Source organism: Lepisma saccharinum, chromosome 18 (genome assembly GCF_977018435.1).
Source record: "Lepisma saccharinum chromosome 18, izLepSacc3.1, whole genome shotgun sequence".
In the NCBI taxonomy this organism is placed as follows: Eukaryota; Metazoa; Arthropoda; class Insecta; order Zygentoma; family Lepismatidae; genus Lepisma; species Lepisma saccharinum.
The window spans coordinates 20,104,342-20,129,932 of record NC_139246.1 but is presented as its reverse complement, the minus strand read 5'-3'; the positions used below and the strand labels follow the sequence as shown (position 1 = coordinate 20,129,932).

General features: G+C 35.8%; 1 protein-coding gene across 6 annotated transcripts in view; it reads left to right on the top strand.

The window, feature by feature from the left end:
* Positions 1-25,591, top strand: part of Rad17 (Rad17 checkpoint clamp loader component) — a 52,314-nt gene that overhangs the window by 21,691 nt on the left and 5,032 nt on the right. For all 6 annotated transcript variants that reach the window (XM_083139608.1, XM_083139607.1, XM_083139602.1 and 3 more), the window contains exons 5-12: positions 21-198; positions 3,481-3,606; positions 8,165-8,328; positions 13,224-13,385; positions 13,545-13,750; positions 18,528-18,667; positions 19,638-19,747; positions 21,430-21,538. In XM_083139608.1, the coding sequence (XP_082995734.1) occupies positions 21-198; positions 3,481-3,606; positions 8,165-8,328; positions 13,224-13,385; positions 13,545-13,750; positions 18,528-18,667; positions 19,638-19,747; positions 21,430-21,538 (1,195 nt within the window). The remainder of the gene's footprint in view (positions 1-20; positions 199-3,480; positions 3,607-8,164; positions 8,329-13,223; positions 13,386-13,544; positions 13,751-18,527; positions 18,668-19,637; positions 19,748-21,429; positions 21,539-25,591) is intronic.

Sequence of the window (25,591 nt, the reverse complement as noted above, 5' to 3'; positions counted from 1 at the left end):
CTCTTTTTGTGCTTTTATAGGTTCATACAGTGCTGATTATAGGGCATATGTCACTCAGGCAACGGAGTTTGAGAGGTTTCTGTGTAAGGCAGGTCGGTACAATTCTGTTTGTGGGAACCAAGGGTCCAGAATTATATTGATTGATGAGCTGCCCTACGTCTTCTCCAATAGTCCAAATTTACTGCACGACATACTAAGGTAAATTTACAACATTTACAATGCACAGAAATTAATTGTCGAGGTTATATAATAGGTATTTTGGTATCCAGTCTCATTGCTCATGTACATTACTGTGCTGTTGTGTTGAAGGAAGTTTGTTGGCACATTTGGAGCTGGATGCACTGGTGTTACGGGATCTATTGACCAGGACTGAGCTGATATCGATGCTGATCCATCGGTATTGGAAAGTACGGCGGAACAATGATTTTACATTCCCGGATTTTGCATTTTCCCGCAATTATACCTTCAATCGTGATGTTCCCAACTAGCAAAATGTTATAAAATTTTCCTCGATTTTACAGTTTCCCGCATGTTAAGTTTTTTCAGCTTGGTCCCCTGAAAACTGTAAAATCGAGGTTCCACTGTATCAGTTAGATTTTATTTATCCATACTAGTCAATACCATTCTGGCATTTTGATCTTTTGCAGTGACTAATTATCCTGTGAATTATGCAAAATTTGAAGTTCCCATTCATTTTACACCAGTGGTTCTCAACCTTTTTCAGTCTGGGACCCACCTTGAAGGATATTACACTTCATGGGACCCATAAGCAAGGGCGCAGTCAGAATTACTTGTAGGGGTGTGCAACCAGTTTATAATCATGTTTTTGTTAACATCGAGTACTTTAAGAAACTCTCTTTTATGCTTGCTTAAACAAATTATATCCTACTTCATTCTAGAAAAGTAAATATGTAATTTAAGGAATGGTAGAAATAATAGAAATGTAGAGTTTAGACTATGTACAACACGGGATAAATTTATATTGTTAAAACAATATATCTTAGTAATTTAAATGTAATAGGTTTTTAAGGCAGTAAGTAAATTATATGAGCCCGACTTCACGACCCACCAAATGCCCCATCAGGATCCAGTGGGTCCCCATAGGTTGAGAAACAATGTTTTACACCGTTATTGTGTGGAAAAACTGTATTTTGTGATTACATAGATATAGTGAAACCTCGATTTTACATTTTTCGGGAACCAAGATGAAAAAAACTTAAAATGCAGAGAAATGTAAAATTGAGGAAAATTTGGGATCAAGATTGAATGTGTTAAGTGGGTAAAATGTAAAATCAGGGTTCCACTGTATTTTAATATTTTGATATAATTCTTGAGTATTTTGAAGCAAAACTAATAAATTGATGCTTATAATTGGAATGCAATACGTACACACTAATATTAATCAATACAGGATAATTCAAAATGAATGGTGCAACTTTACACAGTTATTATGATGTAACTATTTATGATAAAAAGTATAACATGGCCTCAATATAAAGAAAAACTCTGCCAGCTTTCTTCTCATTAAGTGGGCTTATGCTTCTGTTCCATCAGGATCGCCAGTGTTGCAAAATGGCTAGTGACCAGTAGAAGGTATATTGTGTGTTGGAGCTATCAAGAACTGATTCACTGACGATGGTGCAATGACATTTCCACATGCGTTTGGTAGTAAGGCACATGTTTCACCCTTCCGAAAGATTTGCCATGTCTTTGAAACCATGGACAATGACTTGTTGTCTCATGCATAGCATGTACTTGATTATCGTTCGGATGTTTACCGCATTACATGTGGTTCCCATGTTGAATCTTTGTAATGTAAGTCATGTGAGTAAAACTTCCACAATTTTTCTTCATGTTGATGCCTTGTCTGATTTTCTATCATAAATGGTAATGTCATAGTAACTGTGTAAAGTTGCACCATTCATTTTGAATTACCCTGTATTTTGAACAACTTTTAATCATTGCAATTTTCAAGCATCAGTATTCAAATCAGTGCCAATCACTCTGCCCTACCATTGACCTTATTTCTTAAACAAGCCTTCACATCTTGAGAAGATTTAGTGTGCTTTTAGTGTTGTGACTGAGAAGATTTAGTGTGCTTTTAGTGTTGTGACTAAGAGAATAATCTGGGGCCGGCACCAACAGTAGAGGTCTGTATAGGCAGGCTTGATCAACTGATGTAGCGCTTCTTGGGTCCCAGATCCCCATGTGCCACCACAGAGTGGATAAAGGTGGGCTCACGTCATTCCTCAATTGTTGTTTCATGAGGACTCATGTGCCTCACAGCTCTGGTCCAGAGTAGCGTGTCCCATGCTGGAGCAGGTAAACATGCAGGAACTTTAACGTGGCTTTCCTTGTGCTAGCCACAAGGCCGGTGCTACAGCACTACACAGATTGCTGCCTGAATTACTTGTAAGGTGGACCCTTTGTGCAAATATGGCTGGTGTTTCATTTCTGTTTTGTTAACCTTTAGAGAACGAACTACATCTGTCTTTTTTTTTGGTCATTTGTATACATATGAGGGTATGACATACTCAAATAACAAAAGAGTATATTTATTTTTACTATTTTTAGCAGATGCATTTTTTTGAATGGGTATAACTTTTCAATCACTGATTTTTTCTGATATGTTTTACTTTTACCTGTAATAATGAGAAAGACTTTTTTACAATGTTTGGCAATTAGAAGTTCAGAGGCAGATGTCCAATTTTCAAAAATATCCGAAAGTTAGGATTTTCTAAAGTTACTGAATTTGTTTTTTCATAATTGGGGGAAGAGGGTTACATGTCCTTGAAGAGTGGTCTTTTATCGTGTTTCCCTGCAAATTTGGTCCGTCCATTGTCCATAGTGCTGACGCTACAAGTGATTTACTGATTTTTTTTCCTCATGAAGTATTTGCCTATTTTCAATGCAACTTTGCATAATTGTAGGAATATTCCACTGCTACATACTACTTTTGTGTTCACTTTGGTCTGTTGTGGTGGACACAGGGGCATGCCAAATATGAAGTTTTTTGTAAAGTTTCTATTTTCTTCTTCTTCCTTTAACTTTTGATATTGGTAGGTAAAATATAAATTTCATCTCCACTGATGGTTTTGTCATTCCGTAAAAAAAAAATACAAAAAACATTTTTATCTCTGTGACAATTAGTTCGCTTGCGATGATTCTTTAGTATATTGCAGTAAGTTTGAAAAGCTCACACGTGAAAAGTTCCCACCCAGGGAGGCTAACAAGGTGAGACTCTTGTCTGCTAGAAATTAAAGATCTGACACTTCTGTTTGATGAAATAATACATACCATGTAATGAAGAATATGCAAGCATATTTACTACATGGTTTCAACCTTACAAAACATGGACCTCTTTGATAGTGTAAAGGCTTTGGCTGTCGCCTTAAGATCCCTTTTAGAAATATAAATTTAAAAAATAATCTATAGTTTATTTTTGTATGTAATTGACATAAATACACTTTTCTTTTGCAGAAAGTATGCAGAGATAGGCCGTGTTCCAGTAATTTTTGTGTTTTCACAACGGGGAGATGAATATGTGAAGCAGTACAAGCTATTTCCAGACAAGCTTTTGTCAGAGCTCAGGATTGATCAAATAAAGTAATGTAAAATAAATTTTGTTTTCCGTCATTAATCTTACATAGAAAGAAATTAATTATCAAATTGTTAGATCCAAGCAGAATGGTGAATTTGATGTGTAATATTAAAAGACATTGGAATTATTCAATTTAACCTTGCATTGGCATTATTTAGGTGTGTTGTCCTTTGGAAATGGATTTGTGTGAATACACCTGTGTAAATGATAATGCACATCCAGGGTGAAATTATCAATTATGCATGCTTTGTTGTGAAAGTAGATTATAATATTTCTCTGAGATATAGTCATTGTTTATATTATTAAAATTGTTTTTATTTATTCGGAAGAGAACTGTTCGCCGGCTTCTGTGGTATATCACACTATGACATCAGGGGTCCCGGGTTCAAATCCTGGCCTGGGCATTGATGTTTGTGAGTGTCCATTCATCAATTTCATCATATCATCCATCACTCATCCCCATCTTCGCAAACTAGCCAAAAGTGGCACAAAAAGCAAAGTAATATAAAGCAAATTAATCAATGTTTATAACTGTTCCTTTTATCATTTGTTGGCCTCCCCGATGGCGCAGTGGTAGCGTCGTCGCCTTGTAATCAAGGGGTCCCGTGTTCGATACCCGGTGGTGGCACTAGTGGTTCGGATCCCGATTAGCCTTACTGTGCATAAAGTGGACTTAAAACACCAAATCAATCATTTATCATTTGTTTACCAAATAAGTGATGAAAGGACACACTATATGAACATCATCATGCAAGCCAGCCTTCATGGTGAAGTCGTAAGGCACAGCATGATACGACATCAGGGATCCCATTTTGGAATTCTGCCCCTGGCATGGGTGCTTGTGAGTGTCCGTTCATCAGTTTCATCGTATCATCACTCATCCTTGCGATTAGCCAAAGGTGGCAGAAAAGCGAAGCAAAATAAACCAAATCAATCAATCTTCATGCAAATTTCTTTTTATTTTCACCACTTCATAATTCACGACAACTGGCCTTAGACAAATGTTTCCTTTGCAGGGAAAACCCACCAAGATCTGCAGGAAGCCATAATTTGTGTTTGTAATCACAAACTATAATAAACCATTTTTTGGAATTGATATTTTAATTACCTTGGCAGTTTGTGTTGCTGTCATCAGAACAAGAGGTGCTTCAACTACATATGACTCGTAGTTTGCACCTGATATATTCTTGATCTGTTTTAATTTCAAATACAGTAGCGTGCAAATTAATCCGAACAAGATGCATACTTTTCCAGGTATTGAAATCATCTTAAAATATGTTGCAGTTTTAAGCTTTAGTTTCACTTTTTTTTAAATAACTGCACATTCTCTCGCGATAATGCCCTGTGCTATGAACAGCGATCCATTATTACTCAATAGTTCATTGTTGAAGAGTCTATTGTTGAAGTATTTTGTTATCGTCGACAAACAAAGTGTCAGTTGTGTTGCAAGTTATGTGCCAAGCGGAAGGTAAGTTTTTTTTGTGTGAGTGGTTCTTATTTTGGCTGCTACCCAAATGGATGCAACGCCATGCAAACGGTCGAAAATTGTTACGTTATCACAGCATACTTAAATGACACAGACTAATTGCTACAGAATGTGGTGTCGGATTGGGTATTCAATTTTGAAACAATACCGAGAGACTGGATCCATCGAGCCTCAAAGAAAGGGAAAATGTGGTCGCAAATGGAAGACTTCGTTGCAGGATGACCGAATTCGTATTAGAAAAAGCAAACAGAACCCCAGACTGACTGCTGTTGATTTAACACGTGATTTATTGTCAAGTGAAGTGGACATCCACGTTTCAACAGTGCGTCGCAGACTGCTTGCATCTGCACGAAAAGCTTGTAGGCCATTGAAAAAACAGTTGCTTACAAAAAAATGTGTAAGAAGCGTGTAAGGTGGGCAAAACATCATCGGGACTGGACCGTGAGTGACTGGAAGAAAGTGCTTTTTTCGGACAAATGCCATTTTGAAGTGCATTGTCACAAGGTTTCTTTCATTCATAAAGGAAAATGTGAAAAACTTTCACCAGAACACATGCAACAAACTCCAAAACACCCCCCGAAAATAATGTTCTGGGGTTGTTTCACATCTGAAGGGCCTGGACCAATAGTTCTTGTTAAAGGGATGATGAACAGTGATAAATATATTGACATACTGCGACGAAAAGTCATACCTCATCTCAAGAAATCTTTTCCTGATGGTGTTTTCCAACAGGACCTAGCAAAATGTCATACATCTCGAAAAGTCAATGAGTTCTTTGATAATAACAATGTACAAGTACTCTCCTGGCCAGGAAACTCACCTGACGTAAATCCAATTGAAAATTTATGGTCTATCTGCAAAAGAAGGATGTCAAAAGTGGATTGTTCAACCAAGGAGAAAATTCTTTGTGCCCTTGTTAACGTGTGGTACCATGATGAAGAAATTAAAAACATTTGTGCAAATTTAGTGTCATCCATGCCTAAACATGTAAAAGATGTGGTTACAAACAAGGGAGGTCACATAAAGTACTAAGGGTATTTCTAAATACATGTATAGTTATTTATATTGCAGCAATTGCATTCAATGACAAAATGTGTATCTTGTTTGGATTAATTTGCATGCTAATGTAATAAACTGATGGAAATTTAGGGGTGCTTGATAACATTTCAGTCATGAAGTCATATTTGGGTCATTCCATACTACTTATAAAAAAAAAAGGTAAAGTAAAGTGCTCCCCTGTGCATAGCACCATGCCATGAAGGCATATAGGGGGTGTGGGGGTAATGCCCCACACTTTCTTGATCCGGTTGTGAGTGGGGGTGATGTGATCAGCATCATGCCCCTGACTGCCTTTACCCCGCAGGGTTTCCCCAGGTACCCATGTTTTTCGACACTGGGTGGGTGCCGGGGCCACTTCCAACGTTAGAAAAGTTCCCGGATTTGAACCGTCCCGGGGAATGAACCCGGGACCTTATTGATTCAAAAACCATTTTCTTCAGAAATAAGTGATCTTTCTTATTTATTATTTACAAATTTTGAGTGTATTTCCAAATGGGGGGCAGAAAAAATATCTGAAATTTGCAACACAGAGGCTCAACATAATATTGAAATTTGGTGAATGTGTTTTCTGGAATAACAAAAATATGTAAGATTAAATTTACCCAAAAATAACCCCTTGAATATACTAAATAAAGCACGTGTGGAACTGGGAAACAAAGAAATTGCAACACAAAAAATAATTATAAATACATTTGAAGTGAGGACTCAAATTTTTCAATTTTTGGGAGCTTATATAAAAAAGGGGGGCCCAGACATGTCATATGTTGAACAATTTTCAGACTTACCCGGCACAGCAGAGTAAGCAAAAAATATGCTTAAGGTGTTTTGCCCCCTTCATGGTTAGTTTGTGCCCCAAAGATGAGAAATTATGAAAAAAAATATCAGATTTATTGTAGTATAGCATGGAAACTACTTATCCGGAAGCAAGAATGGTAATAAACAAAAAGAAGGAGTATTTATTTCCGAATAAAATGTTTTTTTAATCATTACATTTGGAATTATAAAACAAAAGTTTTCATGAAGGTCTGAAAATGCTGAAATCACCACCCGCTGCTGATTGAAAATGGCTGCCAGATCCAAACACAAGCATGAAAAGAAGTTTTCAATGTCGGTTTTGAACACTTGAAAGATGTAGAAATAAGTAAATTTTTAAAAATGATGAGGCAACATAGGTTGGGTGACTACTTGAGAACATAGCTAGTTAGTTAGCTTTCCCTGCACTAGTAATAAATATCCTTTATTTGTGTTTTCATTTGTACTGCCAGACACAGTGGTTCAGTCATGTACAGAATGAAATGTGGATAGTATATCTTTCATGAATTGTTGTTTCCAAAAAGATCATAGACACTAATCTGGTTTTGTCTTCTAAATCTAAAAAGTATGCACTTATCATTACATCCTAAGTTTATGATGTTTCCATCAGCAAGAATATTAGTGCATACATAGTATTCTGATAATCATTCATCTTTTGCAGTTACAAATTTTGAATACCTCTCAATTCTCTACAAATTACAAGAAAGTTTTTTTGGAAAATTAAGTGAACAAATCACAAAGGATGCTAGTGCATTTAGGAGACTGAATATGAACAATTAGCCAAATTTTAAACATTTCATTTTTCAGTCAGAAATAAAAAAGTAACATTAAGTTTACTAGTGTTTATATGTACTGGTATGTTTTAAATAGTAATTTTTTTTTCAATATTACATTTATTAAGTTTTATTTTTGACAAATTGCAATACATTTTCTTCTTGCATCTACGGTGGAATCCTTATTTTACATTGCTGGAATTTACAATTTTTTGCTTTATAAATTATTTCCTTTCTGGTCCCGATAAATCATAAATGTAATCTTGGATTATACACTTTCCTACATTAAAGTTCTTTAGACACAGTCCCATGGAAAACATATAATCGATATTCCACTGCATTATTATTTTGTACATGTTACAATATTTTTTTTTTCATATGATGAATTTTAAACATTTCTGTAAATACTTACATTATGCTATTCATTTTCAGATTTAATCCTTTGGCTAAAACATTAATGATGGAAGGTATCTCCAGAATATTCAAATTGGCTCGTGTACCTCTCCCAGGAAAGAAGATAATTGAAGATGTGATTCTTTTGTTTGATGGAGATATAAGGGGTGCTATAAATGCTCTCCAACTAGCATCTTCCTTTAGTGAGTATCCTTTGAAGCAAAATCATAAATATGCTGGAAGATTGAAATTATTTATATCATTGCAGTTAGTCAGAAGTAGCAGATAAGTGAAGTAAAATAAACCAAACCAATAAAATAAATTACGTTATACATTACACAACAGTATAGTTTAATTTTATAGATGCGGTGAAATAACAGATACGTATTTAGTTTCACAAGGAGTGTATAAAGAATGTATAATCATATCAGTATAATTACTAATAATTTTACCAGTTTGATATTTCTATGTATCACTAATTTTTAATTGTTTTTATTAAAGTTATAAACATCAGAGGTATCTGGGTACATACAGTTTCTCAAGATTTTTTTTTTCTATTTTTGGGGTCTGACCCAATATTGATTATCAGTTGGAATATAATGACCAATACAATACAGTGGAACCTCGATTTTACGTTTTTAAAGTGACCTAGGTAAAAAAAATACAGTAAAGCTTAAAATCTGAAAAAAAAATTGTAACAGCTTCTTTACAGGAATATTTTAAATTGGGCTTCCACTGTGAATGGTTATTTTGCTGTTTTGCAGGGTACCCAAAATTGCTGTATGTTACTTTCAGTGAGTTCCTGTCGTTGCTGATCGCTGAGTTCGCGGTGGTGACTCATCTGACCCGCTTCTCACATTTCCATGCCTTTGTGACCAATGGCGCAGTGGTATCGTCGTCGCCTTGTAATCAAGGGGTCCTGGGTTCAATACCGGGTGGAGGCACATAGTGGTTCAGATCCCACTATAAACTGTAGGTCCCAATTAGCCTTTCTGTGCACAAAGTGGACTTAAAACAACAATTCAATCGATCAATTCAACCTTCGTGTTCGCTTCCTGATTTTCGCTTGATATTGAGAGTCAGAGCTGGTGCTGGAAGAGGAGGAACTGCGATTTTTCTTTCTTTCTGGATGTTTCCTCTTTGCCCCTTCTTCATAAGGACGATGCCGTGCCCTGGAAGATTCACGCTCTCTGTAACCTCTGTCATTGCCCGAAAGACTAAAGGTAGGTGAACAGCAGGCGCCACTTCATTAGCTCTTGAATCAGCAGTAACTCATGGGCGACAGACTTGTTTGTCTTCTCTAGTTCTCTCTCCACCGGCTCTGTCCACCGCTTCATTTAGTTCAATGTTCATGGTTGGCAACACTGCACTCTCAGCAACTACAGACGGATGACCAGCTGTTCGAGATCCAGTTTCTGTTTCTGTTTGCTGGGTAACATGCATGGTCTCTAACTGATTCGTAAGCTGTTCTACTTGTCTTTATTTCCTCAACGTCCTTACTTCTTTGAGATACAACTACGGAAATCTGACCAATATTTTCTTGAACCTCAGATTGGAACTGTATTTTCTCAGTCTCGGCTTCGGCCAATATCTGTTCCATCGTCAGCTGTTTTTCAATAATCTTATTGCACTCCTCCGTGAATCTCGAGCTAATGTCCTCTACATTGATGCAACCATTTTCCGTGGCTTTATTAATTTCAGCTGCCAAGCTTCGCCGGAACTCATCAAAGTCTATCTCTCTCTAGCCTGCCGGATTTCTTCAGAGAATCGGGCCCTAGTTTCCTCGTTCTCAGACTTTAGTTGTTGTATTCAACAGGCCATCTCGCCTATTTCAGTTCTTAAAGCTTTCATAGATTCATCATGGTGCTTACCGATATCATCCTTTAATAGCGCACGTTGTCTACAGATACAGCCTTCAAGTTGTTAATGGAATCAGCTTGCTGTTTAATATCAGCCTGTAATGTTTCAGACTGTTTGCTAATATCAGCCTTCAAGTTGTTAATGGAATCAGCTTGCTGTTTAATATCAGCCTGTAATGTTTCAGACTGTTTGCTAATATCAGCCTTCAGTGCTTCAGACTGTTTACACATATCAGCCTGTAATGTTTCCATACTTTGAACTTGCTGCTTGCTAATTCCTTCAATCGTGGCTTTTAAAGCTTCAAACATATTTAACGGATCAGATGAAATAGTTGTAGACAATGATTCACACTCTTTACAAACCAACCAAATCGGTAGCTTCGTGGCTTTCAGTTCGAACATCTAAGCCACAACATTCATAATGTAGAAGCTTTGTACATTTCTTGCACACAAATGCGATTCTATCTTTATCAATGTCCCGACAACAATCGGGAACATCAAGTCCTGAACTGGAAGTAAGATTTTTATTTGCGCTATGCAAATGCTTCCTTTCCATTTCGAAACAAAATAAATCTGTGCTTTTCTATAAATATGAAAGTTCAGTGATCTTGCACAATTAATCTCAACTTTAAAGAATTGTCTTGCCCTTGTACACTACACGTTGAGCTGCCACTTATGTTCTAGAATAGGCGCATTGCATTATTATACTATTAATAATAACTTAATAATACTTAGCGGTGAACGATGAGACTCGGTGAAGTACACAGACTCCTCTCAAGTACAGGGATAGTGTTAGGCAAAGACAATATTCATAGCGCAGAGAAATAAAACCACATTACTGCAGTATATATAAACTGAAAGGTTTTATTCTTTATTTATTGCAATTATAATGCAAATATACTTGAGATGAAGGCGAGGATTTCGCTTTTTCGATGAATTGACTCAACGAAAAATGCATAAACACAATGCATTGCTATCGGCATGCCTATGATCACATAGACCTAGCTTGCGCCCCGAACTACCACACCAAGAGATATGCAATAATAACTGAGCCAATATTTGCTCTTTAGCCTTTTATTTCCAAATTAATCCTTAGGCTAGCTTTATTATTTATTTAACTTAGAATGGTAGCAGTATTGTTAATAGCATCAATGCATGGCTATCGGCGTACCTATGGTCACATAGGCCTAGCTTGTGCCTCGAACTACCATACCAAGGAGTTATTTTTAAGTTTAAAAGCTTTGTTGATCCATGGCGAAAGTGTGTTCTTTCTTATGCAATATCCTCGCTTTTATACTATTTTCGAGAATACAGATTCAAGTACAGATGAATCACTCACTATCTACAAAAAGATACTATCAACAAAACTGACATCTACATATGTTTAGAAATACAAATTCACATAGTGCACTCTCGCAAACATGAAGATACATTAAGCTACTCATAATAGAGCATAAAATACAATAAACATTAAACAAAAGATATACATTACAAACAAAGGTCCAATATTACATATAATAACACAACATTTACGTGTCCTTTCATAAAAATATAATATATCAGTGACATATTTTGAAGTTGTGACGTCACATAAAATATGGATCATATCAAAGCAATACTGAAAGCACTTGTGTTGTGGGTAGAGGCGGAACAGCCAAGGGAGGAACTTTTGTTTCTTGGCCATTTAGATTTAATAAATGTTTATTTTTGCATTTTAAACGTCATGTTCAGGGACGATGGCTCAGTTTTAGACCTCAGAGAGAGGTAGCACCATTTATTCTTATGTTCAAGTAAAGTAAGAAAGTAAAGTTTTATCCTGTGCTTTGCACCACACCATGAAGGTGTACAGGGGATGTGGAGTTATGGCCCCCACACCTTCTTGATCTTGGCCGAAGGTGGGGGTGATGTGATCAGTACCATGCCCCTGACTGCCTTTAACCCCCAGAGTATCTTCCAGGTATCCACTTTGTACGTCACCGGGTGGGCGCCAGATCCACTTTAACAGGTGGGAAAAATCCCAGTTCTTTCCCACCGGGATCGAATTCAGGTCTCTCGCATAGGTAGTTAGACGCCTTAATGACTGAGCTACCGTGGCTTTTCTTATATTCACGTGTGGTTTATTTTTTTTAAAAGTTTCTTTATCCGTGCATGTTGCATCATGCCATGAAGGCACATTTAGGGGATGTGTGGGGTAGGGCCCCACACATTCTCGATCTCGGCCATTGTGGGTGCCAGGGGTCCCAGGTTCGAATCCTGGCCTGGGCAGGAATTTGTTTGTGAGTGTCTATTCATCAATTTCATCATATCATCACTCATCCCCATCTTCGCAAATTAGCCAAAAGTGGCACAAAAGCCAAAGTAAAATAATGCAAATCAATCAATCAATCAATCGTCCATTTTGGAGTTGATTGATCAGCACACCAGGGATGCCCTCAGGTACCAATTAATTTGAGTCTCTGTGAGCCCCGGAGGCGTCAAAGCCGGTAAAATTCCAACCTTAGATCACCCACCCCGGGAGTCGAACCATGTCTCCGCGTGGCATTCAGAGGCCGTATCGTCTCTATTTTTTCCACCTTCAACTTTTTACCTAGAAGGCTCAATCTTCATCTGCTCGCTTGGTTTGGAATCCTTGCATCCGGTTGTAGACTGAAAGAAAGAGATTTAAAATTAAACTGTTCTCTTCTCCCTCCTCCCTTCCCATGAGGATTCTTTCAGTTTATTGTTTGACACTGACCGCACCTGTATGTACAACACCTGGTAGATACAAAAGAATACTGGAAACTGAAGTGGCGAATTCCTAGCAGGATTATTTCACGTTGCACTTGATTTACGAAAACGTGGCTACGATTCTAATCTGCACGTGAATCTTTGTACCACGTATTTCTTGCTGGTACCAAAAACATTCATTTAGATAATGCAAAATATTTTTCCAATTTTTTTTAAAAACGAAACATAAGTTGGAGAAAATATAGTGTCATTTTTAGCACGGGACTGGAGGGGCAAGAAGACAATCTTGCCCCCCTCAATGATGAGTGGGGGCAGCCCCCCCCCCCCCCCCCCCCGGGTTCCGACTTCTCTGGCTTGTATGTAAATATGTAAGAGAATGTATATGTTCATAGTTGTTTTATGTCAGATGAGGCTGTTGCTTGTTGGTACATTCTATATTGTTACATTATCATTATGAGTGAAAATTTCGTACCAACACATCTTTAGTGAATTGTGTATTTTGCTAATTGCAGGCTGTTCAGACACAGGTGAACTGTTTGATTCACTGAAAAAGAACTTATCAAATAAGCCACCCAAAAGGTCAGGCAATTCGACTGGGATTCTTCTAAGTACTGTGAATAGAGACCCACATCTGTCTTTCTTTCAATGTGTGGGCCGGGTTCTGAATGCAAAACGTAAGTATGTTACATTATTTTTCTTGTTTTAAACTCTGAAATGATTTGTCAGTAGCTACTGGATATGGTTGTAATGTCTTTGTATGTTATTTATCTTTATATGCTTACTTGTGAGAAAATTTTTGAATGCATTGTCCTATCTATCATATCTTCTTTCAGGATACGCTGCTTCGTCAACCTCCACAACTACCAATGAAGTGGCAAGATTTGATGCACTGCAGGTGATTAATGAAAACCTAAATTCTGCTAGTCATTTCATTGGCACTCTTCAGGAAAATTACATCAAATCATTCACTGGTTTGGAGAATGTACATGGTGCTACAGATTGTTTGAGTTTTGTGGATATCATTTTATCAGATTGGAAGGTAACAGAAAACCCATTTTATGCATGTGACATCTATTGCTGTGTTGCTGAGCAAGATACAATGGAATCCCGATTTTATGTTTCCTGGATCTTACATTTTCCCTCATTATACATTCAAACTTGATGGTCCCAACATAGCAAAATGTTATAAAATTTAATTTCCTGTAGTTTACGGTTATTACAAGCATAAGAAAACAGTTTTCGTTGTGATGTTTCAGAACACACGCTCCCTTCATCAAACATTTATTTTCATTTTGACTAAAGAAACACGTACAACAATGGATAATATATTTTTTTTTTTTTCCTGAGAGCACAAAGACTATGTTCTAATAATATGGATATCAAAAATGAAGAAGAAAGGCTTTTTAATATAGCACAAGAAAATGGCTTTCACACTAAGAGAATAAACCAAATAAAAAAACAAGTTGCAAGAAAACTAAAGAAAAAGAGAAATACAGACAATGATGAAAAATCTGTTGTGCATTCCATTCCACAAGGGATTCTCACATAAAATTGCCAAAATTTTTAGAAGATTTAATTTCAAAATTGTTTTTAGATCACCAAGAAGTTTGGAATGTACATTTAATTAATTCAAAATGAGAAACTCTCTACCAGTTCATGTTCAAAGGATTATGGAGGACAAACAGCAAGGAAAATGGCAATAAGATGGCACGAACACGATTTGGACATTATAAATCTAAACCCAAGAACAGCTTTGTCAGCTCACATCATCGAGGAGAAGCATTTGATTAAAAAGAGAAGGGTTTTTAAAAAAATGAGGGGAAACATAGAGTTGAATGTCTGGGAAGCTTCGTTCATTACAGAAGAACACTGGAATAAATTAAATAATGAAAATGGTAACATAGATCCAGTATGGATTTTTCTTTTTCACAAATGGAGTAAGCCACCATCTTTAAAATTTAATGTAACAGAAAACATCAAGAGACTTTGCGAAAACAATGATGACTTTGAATTACCTGATGATATTTGGGATTCATAATTTTAAATAAAAAAATAATGTGATCAATTTTTTTTTATCTGAAATAAAAATAACACTGCTTCTTTTCACAGTTAAGTTGCTATATTACAACAATGTAACATTGACAACATCCATTATATAATGGATTCTTTTTGTTAAAGAAATTGCTAACCATTGTTATAGCTGTATCTTTAGTCAAAATGAAAATAAATGTCTGATGACGGGAGCATGTGTTCTCCTGAAACGTCACAATGAAACGTCACTGTTTTCTTATGCTTGTAATAACGGTAAAATAATTCTACAATGCAAGCAATGCGTACATACAACAAAAACTGTTATAAAATTTTCCTGCATTTTAAGTTTTTCAGCCTGATCCCCTGGAAATCGAGGTTCCACTGTATATAGCAAGTTCTTGTACTGCACCATGCACAAGTGACAAAGAATTTATACCATTGCAAATGAAATAACTGTGTGATGAGCATTAAAACCAATAGTTGTGCTAGATACTTGTTGCTGGCTAAACCCAAGTCATTATAAATCATATGCAGCAATCTGATATAAATCAATTAACCCTTCGTAAACCACATGCATTTTTTAAAATTTTTAATTATTTTCCTTACAAGTGCAAAAATGGCCAGGAAACCACTAGGTAACCTATCTATACTATCCCCATAAAAACATAGAGGCATTCACGTCTTTCTTCTGGTGTTCTTTCAGTTACGTACACACCTCTGAAGTGACTGGTCGCCTTTGGTGGCACTCAGTACCGTGCACGGGAACATTTCCTACCTTAATCATACACGCCAGCCATAAATTTGACGAAAATAAGAAGTATAAAATTACATTATGTTGTTCGGAATGCAATTTATTTGTATACAGAAACCATAGTAGTACCCATACAAAATGTCAGAGTTGTCAAAATAACGATATTGAAAAGTGACAACATTTGGTTCATTTTATTTGAGTCAGTATGGCTTTTTTTTACGTATATCTCGTAAAAGTAGGAGAAACATATTGAGATTTGAACATTTTAAAAATATTTTATAAGTTTCTTCAGGTTGTGTTTAATACATTTGATTGCTTTTTCGCGAGTCAGTAAGATCTTGACAGAAATTTTGAACAAATAGCTTCTTTCTAAGCCCATATAAATTGTACGATTTCAATTTGTTTTGAAAGTTACGTTGAAAATTTTGTGAATGGTGAGTTCATTCTTGAGTTCCTTCATTATATGGTAAAGTTCTAATTATTTTTAGAATAATATTTTGGTACATTTGCTTCAAGAGTATAAACTTGTAATTCTATGAGACACTTTCTCTGATTTTTTAGTTTATTTCCTTTAATAACTAATAAAAAATGTAAAAATGGACTTATTTGCGTTCATATATATTTCGTTTGATTTCCAGTAAGTGCTAGTGTAATTCAACATCGAGTTACATCAATAATTCATTTAAATAACATTGATTGTGATATATATATTATATGGTAAAGTTCTAATTATTTTTAGAATAATATTTTGGTACATTTGCTTCAAGAGTATAAACTTGTAATTCTATGAGACACTTTCTCTGATTTTTTAGTTTATTTCCTTTAATAACTAATAAAAAATGTAAAAATGGACTTGTTTGCGTTCATATATATTTCGTTTGATTTCCAGTAAGTGCTAGTGTAATTCAACATCGAGTTACATCAATAATTCATTTAAATAACATTGATTGTGATAGGGTGGCACTGAGTGCTGCACTCGAGGGTGCGGATGATGTGGGGGTTAAAAGGGGAAAGATACTCTCTTACCAGTACAGTGGGTGCTCTCTTAACTGGCCTCGATTTTTAATTATTTTCCTTAACAGTGCAATAATGGCCAGGAAACCACTAGGTAACCTATCTCCATTATTCCCATGAAATACAAACTAAAGGTTAAAAGATTAAAAATCAGTAACTTACGTGTGTGAGCATGAGATTTATCAAACTACGTTTCGAAGGTTATACTACCTCCTTCAGGTTGAAACGATGTTGTCAGACACCTGACATGGTGCCTCGTCGAGAAAGTGATGGTTGAGGATTTAGGTTAAAATGGTATAGGGAAGACGCTTTCTAAAAAAAGAATGTAAAATACACATACTAAAACCGTGCAATACTCTATAAAAACAAAAGAACGTTCAAAGCTGATGACGGCGAACTGCTGATCGGTGCTCGGGGTAGGCGAATGTACGGTGTCAGCTCATGCCTGGAGAAGGAAAACTCCTCCCCCCCGGTCTTTCCTCAACTGGGGCTCGTGAGTCACCAATCCAAGGTGAATTCAACTTCCACCTCGGCGGCTTTCCTAACCTCAGGGGTAACATGGAAGCCCATCTCGTCTCTACTCCCGGCGGCTTTATCCCATTTTTTAAAAAAGTTTATCCAGCCGTCTTCAAAATTCCCATCATCCCTATTTAGTTTATTCCTATTATCCGCGCATATGTAGGCTGCCTCATACACATTCCTGTCCAATTTATTGTTTATCTTCCTAATTACTTCTCTTTTGGCGATCTTATGCCGGTTAACTAATACGTGTTCAGATAATCCTGTCTTGGGTATACCCTCCTTTACATCTTTATCGTGTTCGTGAAGGAGGCAGTATAACCTTCGAAACGTAGTTTGATGAATCTCATGCTCACACACATAAGTTATTGATTTTTAATCTTTTAACCTTTAGTTTGTATTTAATTTTGAGCAATCAGCACATTATCAGTATATTCCCATGAAAACATAGAGGCATTCACGTCTTTCTTCTGGCATTCTTTCAGTTACTTACACACCTCTGAAGTGACTGGTCCCCCTTTGGCGGCACTCAGTACCGTGTGCAGGAATGTTTCCTATCTTAAATCATACACGTCAACCATAAATTTGGCGAAAATAAGAATAATAAAATTACAGTATGTTGTTCGGAATTCAATTTATTTGTATGCAGAAACCATAGTAGTACCCACCCATTATTGAGTTCTTTCCGTTTTAGTGAGAGGACAATTGCTACTTACAAATTATGTTCCACAGTATCCAACAAACAATAATTAATTTTACGTTCAGTAAGTGTATTGATATCAGGTTAGAATGGTATTTGCTCAATCCTACAAAAAAATGTAAATCTCCTAATTTTTGCATCCATTATTTGTAGCATTGAGCCGATACTGATGCTGATGTATTCATAACTGCCAATAGGACCTCCCCGTTGGCACAGTGATAGCTTCGTCACCAAGGGGTCCTGGGTTCGATACCCAGTGGGAGGCATATAGTGGTTCAGATCCCAGTTTAAACTGTAGTTCCAGTCCCAATTAGCCTTACTGTACATAAAGTGGACTTAAAACACCAACTCAATCAATAACTGCCAATACCAGTGGTATCAGTGTTGAAAAGTATGGGTTAAAATTTATTTACCGATACTTTTCTGGTATTTTGGTCTTTAATTAGCTCCGCAAAAATGGCACACCTCACTTTTACAGTGTCTTAATTATCCTGGAAATTATGCAAAATTTGAAGTTTCTTTTCATTTTACACCAGTTTTGTGTGAAAGAACTGAATTTTGTGATAACATGTAATTTAATATTTTTTTGTAATTCTTTAATATTTTGAAACAAAAATCTTGGTTACATTACATTAATGTTCTTACAGTTTTCAAGCAAAGTATCGGAATCGGTGAGAGTATCAGCATCGGAGTAGTATCAGCTCAGCTCTTATTATTTATAAAATAAGTTTTTTTTCTGATTTGCATTATTGTAAAAATTTAAATTGAAGCTTTATGTATAACATTATCGTTTTGTTCCAGCAACCTGAAGTTTCACACAATATGGGGCTGACTGCAGGTGTAATGGGTATGATGGAGTACAGTAGATCAACTTCTAGTGGGAGATTCACTCCGGCTACAAAGTCTCAGTGGCCTGCTGTTCGTGCCCGTAGAAGTGAAAGGTTAGTAAATGAAATAAATGGTATAAACATATACATGAGGTTTTTCTGAAACTGGTCATCAGGAATGAATACAGTGGAACCTCCATAACTCAGAAGTTAAAGAATTTGAAATATGGGAAAATGTAAAATCTGGAAAGAAGTTTGAAATGTGTTGCTCTATTGGAAGCAAGTAATTAAGGTGCAGAAAAGAGGAAAGTCTACAATGCAGGAATGCAGTATTAATTAGGGCTGAACCAAGACTTACCGATTCCTACTGATACGGATAGTGCTTTAAAATTGCAACAATTAATAGTAGTTCAAGATATTCATTAGTAGTGGGTGAGTGTTCCACTCCAATTATGAGCATCAATTTACCAGATTTTGCTTTAAAATATTAAAAAATTACATCAGAATATAAGAATACCTGTTATGCAATCACAACATAGTTTTTTCACGTAATATCGATAGAAATGTCATATTTTGCATAACTTCCAGGATAATTAGACTGCGAAAGTGTTGCGCTGCATTTTTACAGACCCCGTGAAAGACCAATATGCCGGAAAAGTATCGGTAGATGAATTTCAACTGATAGTTTTTGATACTGATACATCAGCATCAGTATTGGCTCAGCCCTAATCAGCATCATTTAGCCGGTATCGGTATATAAAATCCAACTGATAACACTGGTTGAGTTCAGTTGAGTCCTTGTTTTAACCCCATTTTATGTACAGAAAGGCTAATTGGGGAATGGACCTACAGTTTAAAGTGGGATCCAAACCACTATTGGCTGCCTCTGGGTAACGAACCTGGAACACTAACATTTGTATTGGTTCAGACCTAATTTGCCATTTTTTTTCAGTATCGTAATGCTCCCATTTACTTTCATGAGGCTTGTAACAATGCAAAGGTGTGTTGTGACCATACTGCATATCAGCCTTTAGTAGCCTTGCAATTTTGGTTAGTCTTATTTTGATTTTCTTTCTTTTCGCAGAATTATGATGGGAAACACTTTATTTGCTGAGTCAGGTTGTGCTACAACTGACATCTACTGTGATATAATTCCATCAGTGATTTACATCCAAGCCCCCGATTTATCTCAAGGTATGTGCATTTTAGAATATATTGGAAAATTTTTTGGGGGGCTCATGATTAAATGAGCAAGATAGTTTTTATTTTATATAGAAGGTATGAAATTAAGGTACATCAGCAAAGTAAATCATTATATTAACAAACATAATTGTAAGTCCTTTCCACATTTTGTAGAATTTTTAAAAATTGTTAAAAAAAAATTTGGAAAATATACTTTTTTTGTATTGAAGATAAAAACCAGTGACTGAGAGGTACGGTACAAATTTTTAACAGTAGAAATGTTTTTACTGTTTACTGTTACAAGACTGATATTCTCATGTCTTGTATTTACGCATTGCTTGCATTGTACAATTATTTCTCAAACTAAAGATAAATGTCTGATGAAGGGAGCGTGTGTTCTGAAACGTCACAAGAAATTGACTTTTTATGCTTGTAACAACCGTAGACTACAAGAGAAATAATCTAAGAGGTATAAGTTTAACTAATGCAGTTAACTCGGTCATATTTTTCAGGATACTGTGGCCGAAAAAGTTGCAATGGAAAAAAAATGGAGGTAAAACTCCAAAAAATACAGGGTGTCCATAATGCCTTGCAACAGATATTTTGATTGTACATATCTTTTGTACAAAAAGTGATAGAAACATGAAACTTTACACTGGTTATTAACTATGTCTATGTGGACATTTTTGAAACATTAGACAAGAAAATCATGTTCTACATGGATGTTCAGCATGGAGAAAAAGATACTAAGGTGTAAGAAAGTGTTTGTACAAACAGAAAACAAATATGGATAAAAGCTTTGGAGTTTCTTGCAATCATTTTTGATGTGTATCGATGGTCTCTGTGGGTATTTATCGAATTGAAAAACGAGAGATAAATTTTTACTCATTTTATGCATTGCAGATGATTTATGGGGCTAATTAGGACATATTCATTAAAAAGTTTTTTTATTTCCCTAACCTAAACTAACCTGCCTATCTTTGAGTATGATATATTACCTTGTGCTCTATAAGGTATGCATTATATATCGACGTATTCTCCGAAATCTCATCTTTAAATGAATGTAAGATAAGCATCACAATTTTGTTTCATAACTGCTGTCACAATCCTTAAAGCTGCCCCTTGAGATGATACACTAATGCTACAGAATATGCCAAAACTACATACTATATTTGTTTGGACTTGATTGTGCTCAGTTGTCTCTTGTTGACGTCACCACTATGGACCATGACACTGTGTTCCAGAAATTCCTTCATCATTTTCTTTATCTTCTACTTCATTATTTGCAAAACTGGTAAATTGTTCTTGTGCATAATCTAATTCACATTTGACAATATCAGAAGCAAAATCAAAATTACTAATATGTCTGCTAATTTGTTCAGTTCTATTTCACTTACCACTGTTGCTGAGCCAGTCATTGTTCATGTTTGACTTAAGAAAACATCAAGGAACAAATATTATTTTTTTTTTCTCTGTTCAGACCTTTTACTGCTAACTGGTTCAAACCGTTTGTATCTACTGTCAATAGCTGGCATCTAACAACAGGTTTTTTTGCAAGCCATGCATCACATATGTTCATTGTACCAGCTTGGGAGGTTAATTTCTGTTCATGTATGATTTCAAATTGTAAGCTTTATTTATGCAAACTGATTCAATTTTTTTTTTAAAGTTATTTATTTATTTATTTATTCCAGAACAACGCCAATTTGCAGAATCAGTCCGGCGGCTGCAGGGTTCTGCATGTGGATTTTCTGATGTAGTTAGTGATGAAGTAACAGATTTTACACAACGGTGGATCACTAGGTAATAATATAATTAGAGGTAATCCTAGAGACTTCTTGGGCCTTAATGATGCATAGTGGTAATGCTGTCGCGTTGTAACTAATGAGTCCCTGGTTTGATCCTCAGTGGAGTCACGTTGCACAGTGGTTCAGCTCCCATTTGAAACTGTAGGTCTGGTTCCAGTTAGCTTATGTGTGCACAAATTTGACTTAAAACAAACTTAGAATTTCCTTATATGTTTTATAGGACTGAGACATACAAACAACTTTGATTGTATATTTATATTGTAGTTAACTGTTATCTCCTAATAAGAATATTAGTACATGAACATTTTATGATATAATCCTTTAGTAATATTGTACTTCAACAGTTTTAGCTATGATGACACTTCCAATATAAAGGGTGTCCCAACAAAAGCGACGGATTTAATATACTTAAGAAATACTTCTTTAAAAAAAATGACAAATATTTTTACATCATTTCAGCTTGTAAATGTTCCAATTTAAGAATGGCAAGTTTGATTTATGCAACATGTCTTGTGGTCGGGTTGGTAACACTGTTCTTACAAGTCCCTTTATCAGTGTTGCATCTTAGTTGACATGGAGCGTTACACAAAGGAACGTTGAGTTTTGATAGTGAAAACTCATTACAAGAATGGTGAGTGTTATGCAGAGATTGTTAGGAAGCTTCGTGCAATCCTTGGATGTGAAAGTGCACCTAGTGAGAGTACAGTTCGCAAGTTGATCAAGAAATTTGAGGCAAATAAGTTTGAAGCAGACATTAAAACACCTCACTCTTGATTGTGCCGGTCTGTTGAGAACATCGCTATTGTGCGTGACACTGTTATTGCGAGTCCAAAAAAAAATCCATTCACCATCGTTCACAAGAGTTGAATTTTTCGAAAGGTTCCATGCATCACATTCTCACGGAAGATCTGCACATGCATGTCTTTTAAATTCAGTTAACTCAGAAACTGAAACCAAATGATCACTTGGAACAGAGACAGTTTGTTGAATGGGTTAGGGATGCAACTTGTGAATGAAGATTTTGCACAAAAAATATTGTTCAGTGACGAAGCACATTTTCACTTAAATGGGTTGTCAACAAAACTGTCACATTTGGGGAACAGAAAATCCTCGAGAAATCCATGAGAGATTATTGCATCCACAAGGAGTAACCGTGTGGTGTGGATTTTGGGCTGGTGGAGTGATAGGACCATAGTTTTTTCAAGACTAGGATGGAAATGCTGTGACAGTTAATGGAGAACAGTACCGCAATATGGTTAGCAGTTTTTTGTGGCCCCATTTAAACGGAATTCATGTTAAATGCATGTGGTTTAAACAAGATGACGCTACCTGCCACACCTCTCACGAGACGATTGCCTTGCTGCGTGAGAAATTCCACGGCCGAGTCCTCTCACGCAGTGGTGGCCAGAACTAGCCAGCTAATATGACCTTACACCTTGCGATTACTTCCTTCGGGAGTTTCTGAAATCAAAGGTCTACGCAATCAAGCCCCAAACAGTGTGAGAACTCAAGCAGGAAATTGAACATGTTATCAGGCACATTGATGAGTGATTATAAATTTCATCAAGAGAGTGAGGTCCTGCAGAGCAAGTCCTGGGGGACATATGCTGAATGTCATCGTTCATTCTTAAATTGGAACATTTACCCATTGTAATGATGTAAAAATATATGCCATTTTGTAAATATACAGTATTTTGTTATGCATATATATTTAATCCATTGCTTTTATCGGGACGCCCTATATTATAACCGAATGGTAACAGTCGACATCCGTGGTGGAGTAGTTAGCACAGCACTCTATGATAACAGGGGTCCCAGGTTCTGATCCCAGCCTGTGCATGGATGTTCTTTGTGAGTGTCCCTTCATCAATTTCATCATAATCACTAGAGGCATGCAAATTTCGTTTTTGATGAAAACATGAAATATGAAATAACATGCTGTAATGTTCATTTTTCATGTTTCTGAAAGGTCTGAAGTGCATTTTTCTACCCAGTTTTGTCACGAAATAATGCGAAATTGACTTTTAAACATGAAATTTGCCGTTTATATACCAATACGACACTTTCTGAAGTCTGAAGTATCCTGTGATTTATGCAATTCACGGAAAATTGATTAATTCTGCTGTAAATATTTAAGTAGTAGTTGTGGTGTGTGTATGTTTATATTGTGTTATAGTTGTGATGTGTTTGTGTGTGTCTTGTGTAGTAGTTATGCTGTCTGATGTGTTTGTGTTCGTCTTGTGTAGTAATTGTGCTGTCTAATATGTTTGTGTTTGTCTTGTGTAGTAGTTCCTCCATTCATATTGGGGGTTAGGCGTAGAGCTGACAACTCTGCACTGTAAAAAGACATGTCAAGAAACAGAAATATAAGGCCATGGATGTTCCCAAGGTAAAATATTCCGGAGGTAAAATAGTCCCCCGTTCGGATCTCCGGGTGGGGACTACTTTGGGAGGTCCCTGGACTAAGGATAAGATCTTCATTAGGAATAAGGATATTAAATTAGGCACCTGGAATGTTCTGAGCCTTTACCGGCCTGGGGCATTTCAGTGTACAGTTAATGAGATAGTGAAGTATAAATTAGATGTAGTAGCTGTCCAGGAAGTTAGGTGGCCAGGAGAAGGGAATTGTAAAACTAAAAATTATACTTTTTTCTATGGTGGTACTGAAAATCATAATTTTGGAACAGGCTTTTTCATAAATAATAGAATTATCTCGGCTCTTAAAACAGTAGAATTTATTAATGATAGGATATCATATGCAGTTTTACAGGGTAGGTGGTGTAAAATTATTTTAATAAACATACATGCACCAACGGAAGATAAAGATGATGATAATAAAGATGATTTTTATACAGAGTTAGAACAGGTCTTTGATAAATTTTCTCAGTATGATATGAAAATTCTGTTAGGTGACTGTAATGCACAGATTGGCAAAGAAGAGACATTTAAACCCACGATTGGTAAAGAAAGTCTTCATGAATTAAGTAATGATAATGGTATAAGATTGATTACTTTTGCAACCTCAAAGAATTTAATTGTGAAAAGTACCACTTTTAAACATAAAGATATCCATAAATATACCTGGTCTTCTCCAGATGGTAAAACTCATAATCAGATAGATCATATTCTCATTGATAAGAGAAGGCATACTAGTATAATTGACGTTCGTACACATAGAGGTGCTGACTGTGCCAGTGACCATTATTTAGTAATTGCTAAATTAAGAGAAAGACTCTCAGTGATAAATCATAAGCAACAAAATCTAAAAGTTATAAAATTTGATACAGGAAAGTTTGTTGATGAAAGAATTAAGAAAGATTACCAAATTAAACTGTCAAATAGATTTGATGTTTTGCAGGATTTAAATGATGATGAAAATATAAATGAAACAGACGTAAATAAGAATTGGGAGCACATACGTAATGCAATAGAATCAGCAGCTAAAGAAAGTATAGGATACCATAAACCAAGAAAAAGTAAGCCGTGGTTTGATAATGAATGTCATAATCTAATAGAAATAAGAAATCAGGCTAGACTTAGATGGTTAAATAACTCGGATGATACAAATCTAAGCAATTATAATAGAATAAAGCGAGAAGTTAACCGCACGTTTAGAAGTAAAAAAAGAGATTACTTGAAAAGCAAAATTGATGAAATTGAAACAAACAGCAAAAATAAAAATATCAGAGATTTATATAAAGGTGTGAATGAATTTAGAAAGGGGTGGCAACCTAAAGTAAACTTGATAAAAGATAAAGATGGTGATTTTCTAGCTGACCCATGCGATATTCTAAATAGATGGAAGAACTACTTTAATGACCTTTTAAATATCCATGTAGGAGATAAATCAGAAGTAAATGAAGTCCACACAGCAGAACCTTTAGTTCCAGAACCTAACTTGACGGAAGTTAAAGATGCTATTAAAAGGCTAAAGAATAACAAAGCACCTGGCATTGATTTAATACCAGCTGAGTTAATTAAATATGGTGGAAATTCATTAATATGTCAAATTCATAAATTAATTTGTTTAATATGGAATAAAGAAGAA